The 10,803-nt window shown below is 39.5% G+C and overlaps 1 protein-coding gene across 1 annotated transcript; it reads left to right on the top strand.

Annotated features, from left to right (window-relative positions):
* Nucleotides 1–475: 475 nt before the first annotated feature.
* Nucleotides 476–10,430, top strand: ZNF831 (zinc finger protein 831). The gene is given in 5 exon segments (XM_026041913.1): nucleotides 476–4,729; nucleotides 5,347–5,489; nucleotides 6,644–6,813; nucleotides 8,398–8,549; nucleotides 9,603–10,430. Coding segments are annotated over 5 exon segments (5,547 nt in total).
* Nucleotides 10,431–10,803: the final 373 nt, after the last annotated feature.

The following is a 10,803-nucleotide window of genomic DNA, read 5'->3' as shown; positions in this document are numbered from 1 at the left end:
TGCCATAATATGCCATTCCCTTATTTAGACAAAATAAATTGGAGCTAACATACAAAAAACAGCCTTAAATTATCCCCCTATTTTATTATGGTACCATCTGTTCTGCTTTGTATGTATTGCCATAAATCTCACTGGTGAAACAGGACATTAATTTTGTTTCCACATATTCATTTTACATCATTGAGGCAGTATGTTCAGTCTGAGGTTACTTAAACTGGGAAAYAGACTATATGCAGCCATGTATAATATTGTGTGTTTGCAATAGGCTGCCTGATCTGCTTGTGAAGTCTTTATTTTCAGTTTTCTTTCTAAACCAGGCAGGGTAAAAGCCTGAGCAGCCTCATCTGATTTTACTTCCAGCCAAAATGGTTCCATGTTTATATGTTAACAGCAATGAATGTAACTAAACCCTTAACTTTTAACTTTCCAAGACAACATTTTTAGATAGTGAAATATTCTTGTTTCCTACAGATACATGAATATATGCTAAATTATCTTGGAAATGGAGGCTCAGAAGCATTCCTGCTTTGCGGCTGCCCTAGCAGATCAGCCAGTTCCCACCTCGTCTCCTCAGCCCGCACAGGGTTGTGCAGTGCTTGGTCAGAGCCGCGCGGCCCCTCAGCAGGAACAAGGCCTGGCCCAGCCTGTGTACGTGAAGGCCCTCACCATCCCGCTCTACCAGCCCRTGCAGCCGGGATGCTTTCAGCCCGGCGGTCAGGCCATGACTGGCAGAAGCTGTGTGAATCTAGACGGCACTAACATACCTCTCATCCTGAATCCACTTGTTCCTTCAGAAAAGACGGATCAGCATCAATCAGTTTTTCAAAAACAACTCGGGCAAACTCTAACATTAAACATAGTGAGCACTTTGCCAGTTTTATTGTCACCAAATTCTTGTGCAAACGCATCCACTGGAAACCCAGGAAAATCAAAAAATGCTGGGAAATACATCTGTAAACACTGTGGTCGAGAYTGTTTGAAGCCAAGTGTCCTTGAGAAACATATTCGCTCTCACACAGGAGAGAGGCCCTTTCCATGCACCACTTGTGGTATTGCATTTAAAACTCAAAGTAATTTGTATAAACACAGACGGACTCAAACACACGTCAACAATACCAGACTGCCCTCAGACTCTGACAACGGTGGCATATTGGAGCAAAATGAGAAAGCAACAGAGAATGTCACATCACATCAGGGCTCCAAACTAGACAGCAGTACCTGTGAAGATGAGGGGGTGAAGATTAAGCAAGTAAATTCAGAGACAAGTGTTGTAAAAGACACTAAGAAACTTAATGAGCTTCCACTGCCAGCAACAAGTGATTCATCACTTGCTTCAGGAAATCAAATGAGAAATAATCAATCCTTTAATTCAAAGATTAATCAAGAGGTTCCTGAAAAAGAGTCTTTATCATCTCCAGTAGCTCTGCAACCCCAGAGGAAGATGACACCGGAGCAAAGGACTCCAGCTGCCAGTAAGCACATCCAGTTGCAAAGGCAGCAAGCAACCTTTTCAGAAAAACAGTGGGATTACAGGCCATCTGACTGCAAGCTGAAGAAGTGTGAGAGCACTGACTCGGGGTATCTGTCACGCTCTGATAGCATAGAGCAACCGATGCCCTCACCTAGCCCCTTGCACAGCCTCTCTGAACACAGCACTGAACTGGAAAATGAAACTGCCTTCAGTAGCTYAAGGTACACGGCCGGAAGCAGTGCAAAGCTTGATTCAGCTGAGAAAGCCTCCGCCTCCATGCTAGAGAAAAAGAGGCTGGAAGAACACATCTCAAAACTTATTTCTCATAACAAGACCGTGGTGGATGATACCCACTTAGATAACATTAGGCCCAGAAAAACTATCCTTTCCAAGCAGGGGAGCATTGATTTGCCGATGCCTTATACATATAAAGACTCCTTCCATTTTGACATGAGAACTTTTGATGCAAATAGGAGAAAGAATCTTTCCCTGTACTCAGCAAAATCTACCTTTGCACCCCTAGAAAAATGCAGGCCACTGCTTTTCCACTCGGTTCCCACGCAGTTCTCCACGACAGTAGACTCTGTGCCCGTAACCAGAAGCAACTCTCTGCCGGTTGCGGAGGGCACCAGAACGGCACATGACAAAGCAGGTTGCTCAAACCCACTCCCTCTTACTAARCGGTCTGTAAACACGAACTCTTCTAGCTTGCTGCCTAGCAACAATCTTGCTGCAAATTCCGTGGATTTTCCTAACAGCCATCCCCGAGCGCTCGTCAGGCAAACGGCTGTGGAGGATCTGCCACTCTGTAGCGGCGCTGAAAATCCCTCTCCTTCCGAGGAGGTGCAAGCGAGTAAAAAGCTTGGGGCTGCAGAGGTACTAAGTGCTAAAAATAAGAAACAAAATCAGAGGAAGATAAAGATGTTCTCTGAAGAAAAATGGCAGATGTATGGAGATGAAACATTCAAGAAAATCTACCAAAAAATGAAAAGCAGTCAAAATGCCAAGAAAATGAAACAAAGGGGGAATAAAATTGCAGATATTACAAGCTTTGCTGCTGATTCAAATGAATCTGTCAGTGGTACTGAAATTACAGAGGAAAGAGAAAGCAGGAGCTCTTTAAGTGACAGTCTTTCCTCCCCTGTGGCAGCAGATTTAAATACTTTTAAATCAGGAACCTGTCCTGATGGTAACCATGTTCTACAGAACATGTCCTCAGAGGAAGCTGCAGACAGTTTAACCCACATAATGGAAACATCACATTCAGTAAATGCTGGGGCACGTGCAGTACCGAGCAAAGCTTCCCAAAACCTCGGTTGCAGTGACACAGCTGAAAACACATGTGGCAACAACACATTACAGTCACTAAGCAGTTGTGAGCTCAGGTTTCAAAATGCACCGTATCAACTGAACACCAGCATAATGAAAGATGACTGCTTGCCTGTACAGAGTAGCAAYTGGGAAGATTCAAAAGAATCTGGGAAAGAGGCCAGTGTGTTTGAATCAGAATGTAGCAGCACTTCAAACAACTATGGAAAGCATCAAAGGAATAAGGAAACTGGCCAGCATGCCCCGCCATCCCTCTGGGTCCACTGCAAGAGCAATAGAGAAGCCTCAGGGAAATCTCACATCTTACCATCAGAAAGAAAAAAGCTGAAAGTGGAAGTGGAAAGGAAGGAAAACATTATTTCGAAGTCCTATTCCAGGCCCAGTAGTGAAAAGCCTGGAGCAGATGAAACAGAAGGAGTCTCTTGCAGTATCGCTCAGTCTCCTTCTACAGCACCAGGGAAACTCTCAGGTAAAACACATGAGCAAAAACTAGTCTCTTCTGGAGATRCTGAGAGTGAGGAATGTATGAAAACACCCAGACTACTCACAAAACCTGTTCATTATAGTGACAGTGATCTTTCAGCTTCAGCAGGGATCTCAGCAGCTCAATTTGCAGGATTTCTGGGGCCTGAGTCAAGGGGAAGTGATTGCAATTCTTTTGCCTTGCACAATGCAACAGATAAAGATGTCAAAACAGGTCTTGTGAAAACAAAAGTACCACTTCTCATTGACAACGCTGCTGACCTATCTGCCAAAATCCATCATTTGCAATCTGGTCAGTTAACTCCAGTCCCTCAGAAAAATACCTTTTCTCCAAAATACATCCTTGAATTGCCACAAGACAAGAGGTCCTCAGATCTGTCACTTCTGCTTAGAGCAGAAGAGAAGGTTACACCATCTGTGTCTGTGACAGACACTTTAACCAGCCCCGCCAGCTCTTCCAGCAGCAGAGCACTCGCTGCTGATCCTACTGATGTGTTTTGGTCTCCTTTAAAATTTGAAGTGAGACAAAAGGCCAGCAGAGGAGAACTATGCTGGAACATACATGCAAACTGGAAATCTCCAGAATTCTGTTCACAGATCAACTCAGAAACCACAAGTATCTTAACCACAGTAGGCAACACCTTTTATAATCAAAACTTCAAACAGAAAGAAATGATAAAAGATGCTTGGAAAAACAAATACAAGAAAAATAAATGTAATTATCAAAGGCAAACTGAAGACAAGTGGATGAGTGCAGCTACTTCTTCTGCACAGGCCTCAAAGAAGAAAATATGTTTTACTTCTATGTATACAAGTGGTTTTTTCATATCAGCAGATATCAAAGAAGAAAAGTGTGTTTTACATCGTCTTTGCTCAGGCAGCAACTCTTTGGTGATGACGTCAAGCCAAAGGACAGCTTCTAGTCAGACCCCTGGGCAAACAGTCCTGGGATGGGGCACAGATGGAAGTCCATATGTTCCTGAGGATATTTCACCAGCACTGCAGAATAGGGAGCCTTCTCAGAGCTCCACAGTCAACTCTACTTATTTTTGCCATTCTTTTGGCACTTTTTATTGCCACACTTTCACTACTCACTGTAGAGGATTCCCAACACTTCCCCACAATAATCTGCTTTGCTACTCTGGAAGTTTAACAGTATCGAGCACAAAGAGCACCTTCCCATCACTAAATGCTGAGCCACGACTGACTTGGTGTTGTTTAACGAGAAGCCTTCCTCTGCCCGCTGAGCAGAAAGGCAGTGCAGACTCTGCTTACTCCTCCTTGCACATGTGTGACAAGGAATCTAGCAAGGAATGCACACTATCAATGTATGATATTTCTTTTTTCAAAATGAAAAATATTAGCAAGACTATGGCCTATAGCATAAAAAACAGGAGCTTAAAGACACTGGTTTCATCGTTTTCTAAAGGACAAGAGATACAGGAGGTAACATTATTTATTAATCCTATTCCCTTTCTGAAGAAGGTATAATTGCCTGATTTTTTTTAACTAATATGAGTGATTATAAAAATATATTCTGGCTATGTACAAGCAGTTGTTGGGTAGAGAGTTTACAAGTCACATCTTTATAGGACTAGTTATCCAGTCATTTGGTGCATGAGTTGTACATGCTTTTGTGGGAGTGTTTCTTTTGCTTGAGAATTTAAGTAAGAATATCATTTAGCTAAAAAATTGTAATTTCCGTTTCTTAAATTTTCCCCTTGGGGTATTTTTTGTACTGTTTTGACACAGGATATTTATTTTATGTGCTTTCATTTAAAATTACTATTTGCATAGATAGAACTATTGAGATAGTTAAGATCTAGTGTCTGTTATACTTGGAGATATTCAAAGACAGACTATGTGTCAGAGCTTATTTTTTGGGTTTTTTTTTTTTTTTTGCTTGTTTTAATTTAATTTTATAATAATAGACTGTGATTAGAAAAAAACCCACAAATTCTAGCAAAAAAAAAAGTAGCTTGGCAACTGTTCTTTTTAACAATGGTACAGATTTCTAATATGTCAATATAATTCAGGACTTTTCTGTGCTTTCTTTTTAACAGTTAAGTTCAGCAGCTCCTTGTGGTGCTTTTGAAGGTATTTCAGAGCAAAAGAAGAAAACTGTAGTTTGCAAAAGGGAAAAACTTACAACAAACAAACTCAAGAGGAGCCACAAACAGAAAAAAATTAAAGTCACCCCCAAATGGTAAGGACTATAGTTTTCAGCTTCACTGGATACAGACATCACTTTGCTACAATAGGTATAATAAAATCCACATAAAATACAAAGACATCCCCAAAATTCAACCTGGTCAAACCTGAGAGAAAAATAAATCTCTCAGACAGAACTATTCCTATATTGGATTAGTTCTATAAAGGTAAATTATCAAAAATATTAATATACTCTTTACTATCTGACTTTTCTAAGCAAAACAGATAAATACCAAAGGAATATGACTGGTCTCTCAGCTCAGAATATGAGCTGACTCTTACTATGGCTTAGAAATGATTCTTTTCTGTCAAAATTATGATTACTTGCTTGTGTTTGAAGAGATCCAAAATACTGCATTTTTCTCCCATTATAGTGAAAGGCAACATGTAAGACCTTATTTTCCTAAGTAGATATGTATCTTGAACATATTCACAAGAGACGCAAAGAATAAATGTCAAGTTATAACACTAACAAAAGCAGCTACAGTTTAAAGGATCATTCAGCTTAAATAAAAAACAGGAAGAATTGGAGTATAAAACTATCAAAGGCCCATTGCATCAGTCAGCACAGTTCCTCTGTGCTTTATTGGGAGTTCATATCAGTGGAAGATTTAGCCTTTAATCTTTCAAGAGTGTGAGGTAGCAGAATGTCTGATGAATTGTTTTAATAAGAAACATATATGGTATGCATACATCCCTCCTATTCCAGTTCATGACCAAAACCAGACAGAATTACTCCCTTGTGAACACATCAGTAGCTGTAACTTAATCACAATGTCTAGTTTGGCAACTGACACTGCAGTTTTGAAGGAGCAGAACAACATTAGAAGACTTCCATGTGTGTTATCCAAATAGTCTAGTTTCATTCTTCTAGTTTTTTTTTTCTTTCTTTTTTCTTGTTAGTCTCAAGACTGATACATTTGGCTGTATCACGTAGGTACAGGAGCCAGAAAACCCAGATCATGCATTAGGTAGCTAAGTGACCAAACTGTTCATTATTAAATGTATTGTAAGATCTCCTTCCTAGTAGTAAGCTCCTGTTAGACTTAAATTTGCCTAATGCTGTGGTATTATTTTTTGCTCTAATTGCTTTTTCATAGTGTGTGTTTGTTTTCCTTTTCACTCCGAAAAATGCTATTTGCAACACAGTTACCGAAGGAGGCACGTACATGGATATGCTCAGTTGAAAATGAACCGACTAAGCAAGCAACACTACTTTCCACATACAACACTGAATGTTTTGAAAAAGGGCTATCCATCACAACCCTGCAAATTCAATCAGTGTAAGAAGTCTCATTCTCCTCAATCAAAGGTACAAGGTAAGTATTTAGTGTAAAGTAGTTAGATATCAGAAATACATTCTAACATTTTCACCTCCCCTTTACTTAGAGCACTTACAACGGACACTCTTACAACACACCTCCTCTGCAAAAAGCTCTACACTTCCTTACTGATAATTTATGCTCATGTCACTTCCTTTACATTTGTGTGTTAACAGACACCAATCTGAAACAGCCAACAGTCCCTGAGTGTATGTTCTGCTGTTGTTTAAATAGAGAGGAAAAGGAATAGGACATTATATGAATTTATTTTGTACCAGCAACACACATTGTCACAGGATCACCCTGTTCAACTGCAGTGGCCCTTCTGCCTGTATATCTTGAAATACGGAAAATCACTTTTATCGTAAATGATGATAATGAGGGCACAAATGTCACATTTTCAAACTTGGCATCTCAGCTGTTTCCTCTATCTGAATCTGTTTGTCTGAATAGCTAAGTTAATTTTAAATCACTTAAAACATCCTTTCTGTGGCTGCATAGACAGGATCATGATGACATATTATATTCTCTTGAATTTAAAGCATATTTATGTAATTCACCTGAATGATTCTGATTGCGTCCTTATTCTTCATATGTCACTGACTGGTAGATTTTTAAGATCTACACAGGTTATTTCAGTAATTATGTGTAAAAACCTTGACAGTTCAGTTCTCTAATTTGTTTTTAGGCAAGCTAGAAAACCGAAGACGTCTTTGATATAATTAATAGTCACGACACTACATTTTATTTCTAGTGATAAATAGAAAGGAGGGCTACTGACTGCCTAGCATATGCTAATGCTACCCCTAAAATGAACAAAGCATTATTTTGCTGAGAAATTTTAGTCTGTCTTCCTACTTTTGCTTATACCCCTATTCCTAATTGCTCTTGTTCTAACATTGAGTTCAGATATATAACATTACCTGTGAAGAGCTGTTCATTGCATTGTTCAGAAAAGCAGATGCATATCAAGTGGCAGATTTTTAGGAGTTTTACTTACCAATGCCATATGCCAGGGCACTTGGAAATTTTACACAGCTAATTCAGTTATTCTCTAGCAATTCCTTCACTTGCACCAACATATCTTGCTAGTTCACCTTTCCTATTGCAAGAAAAACCAGAGCTTCATTTGTTTTCTGTTGTCTGTATTCCCCAAACTGCTGGTAATGCCCAAGAAGAGGATGCCCAGTTACAGAATACTGCAGCACTGAGGACTTGAAATACCCTTCCACTAGAAGCCTAAATAGTTTAGTTTCTGAAAGATGATGATGTGTTTACAGGGTGATGTGGGTTTGGAGTATGAAATTTGCTCCTTTTCCAGTTTCAGTGAACAACTCTGGCCCTCATATACTTAATGGCATTAATGGAAATGGTGTTGATGGTACAACCATGTTGGAAGCACAGATGATAACCTGACCAATAAAATGCCACATATACATTAACCAAGATAAACTATCAGGTTTGAAAGAGAAAGGTACATGAAATAATAAATATATGGAAGTGATACAATGAGAAGCTTAGTAAATTCTATTGGTGGAAGGTACATGACAATAAAAGTTTCTCCAAACCTGTTTTCTACAGGAAATCTTCTACACCAGCAAAAAGGAACATCTTGTTCCACCTCAGACGAGCCACTTTGCAGAAGGAAGAAAGAAGAAAAGAGTAACTCAGGAATATTTTTGCATACTGGAAATCTAGCCCACATAAAGCAAAAAGATAAAATGGATGAAAGAGTACGTATTCTACCTTAATTTGTGCATGATTTCTTCTTATGAAAAAAAAAAGCTAATTACAACTTCAGTTATACTCAGCTGTTTTAAAGATGAAGTTTTACTTCTTCTGTAACACAGATTTTGTTTAAAAATGTTTTAAAGGTATTCTTGGGGCTAAAATACAGTGAAAGTTACTAATGCTAGAATTATTTTAAAGAACAGCTAAACTTAACACGATTTGAAATGGCTATCTCCTATGCTTGCTTTCAGAGGATTGGCTGGCATTGCTGTTGGAGGTAGTAGAGAGCACACAGACCAGCCAGTTAGGTGGCAGCAAGGCCAAAAGGGGACACCTGGCCATGCGGCAGTGCAAGCGCCCCTCAGCTGCAGACACGCGCTGAATCGCAGCAGGGCCTCGTTGGCCCCGTTGTGGGGGCCTGTGGTACTGGAGTTTCTGGGCTACTGACAGCTGCACTAGGTAGATGGATGGGCCTTCGATGTGTCTGCACATGCTGCAAACTACTTTTGCATGCACTGTCAGCACAGCTTCTGGGAGGAGTATCCTCTGCTCAGCTTGTTCTTACTTTTCTCTAGACTTCCACCAGCCGGGCTCGGAAAAAGAAGCTACTGAGGCAGATGGCTTTTGGGTTTTTATGTGGCATAAGCAGTGGTTGGCTGTGAAACATAAGCAGGATCATATTTAGCCCTTATGATGTTCTTTACAAAATAACTGTATTTTATAAAGGTATCTCACCATGTTGGATACTGCCATATTGCTTGCAGACTTACCTGGACCTTTTTGGCTACACTTCATATGCATCTTTGTAATATATATATTATATGAATGTGTATGTATGTATATATATGCATGTATGTATGTATACACATGTACACAAGTTGTATAAATAATTGTTGATATTCCTGATTACGTAGACAATATGAATTATAGCAGAGATAAGTGTTTCATATTGATACAGTCAACCTAATTATTCTTTTTGCAAGACATGGAAATGCTCTGGATTGACATTTTTAAATTTAAACTTTTTTTTTTTCTTTTCCTCCTCACTTCTGCAGGACATTTCTGGCCAAATCAGGGAACATACAAGAACAAACTTCTCTTTTCAGAACTTTACATCTCCTTTGGAGATATCTGTGACAGCTCATTCTTTTTCATCCACAGTTAGCACTGCCATGCAGCAAGAGAGCAATGATGTAGAAATTTGCTGTTTAGTGACACAACCACTTGTGCTTCAGCCATCAGTGCCAGGGGAGTCACAGCCAAATGCTCGGACTGACTCAGTGGCATCTTCTTTTTCGTCTTCTTCTTTTGCTTTTCCAAATACAGACACAGATGGACAAATTGACAACACAAGCTCAGAGACTACTGATCCTCTATTCTTATATCAAGAAGCAACCCAAGGAAACACGTTAAATGTAGTGTCAGAGAGCCTAGTGATCCAGGCCTCAGGAAGGGAGAAATGTTCACCTGAAGAAATTAAATATTCATCTCCAAAAGAAAACTCAAGTGCCAGTTCCCAACCTGGATGTTCACATACATCACAATCAAAAGCAGACTCTCTCTTCAAGTCAAACACAAGGGCTAACTTACCCAACATAGAATACACAGAGCGGGCAAACTTTTCTCAGAAAATCCTTCATGGAAATACGGACAAGAATGGAGCCCACCTGCAGTCACATAACTATGGAAGGCCACATGAAAAAAATACTACTGCCTTTATAGAGCCCTCAATTATGCTCAGGTTCCCTGAGTTCAAGACTTACTCTGCAACACCTTCCAAGACATATAAAAAGAGAGGATTAGAGATGATGAGGAAGCAAACCAGAGTTGAGTATGATGACACTAGCAGTGATGATGAAGACAGGCTTGTTATAGAAATATAGCAAATAGTTTGCTACAATGCTTGAAGGATGGTCCATTACAAAAAAAAAAAAAAAAAAAAAAAAAAGCCATGAAAATTTGATCTACATTTCTAAAGCACCTTTAGATCAGAAAAGCCATTCTTTAGCGCTTTAGGCAGCATTCTCCTCTGAGGACAGTCCTCTATTTCAAGGACTCAGACATTTTAAAAAGCTTATTTGAAGCAAAGCGTGAGCTGGCTTCACCAATTTAAATGCAAATGGTCAACCTGAATTTATGAGAGGTTTCCAGTATTGTTAACTCTCTTACTGGTCTTACATAAAGCCCACAAGTGCTAGCTGCTAGTGTTTTTATTACTAAAAAGCTGCAGTGTATTCATTTACTAATAACTATAGT

This window comes from Nothoprocta perdicaria, unplaced genomic scaffold, assembly GCF_003342845.1.
Source record: "Nothoprocta perdicaria isolate Ctin4 unplaced genomic scaffold, notPer1 scaffold_3, whole genome shotgun sequence".
In the NCBI taxonomy this organism is placed as follows: Eukaryota; Metazoa; Chordata; class Aves; order Tinamiformes; family Tinamidae; genus Nothoprocta; species Nothoprocta perdicaria.
The sequence above is the reverse complement of the archived record's forward strand: the minus strand, read 5'-3'. Positions and strand labels throughout refer to the sequence as shown.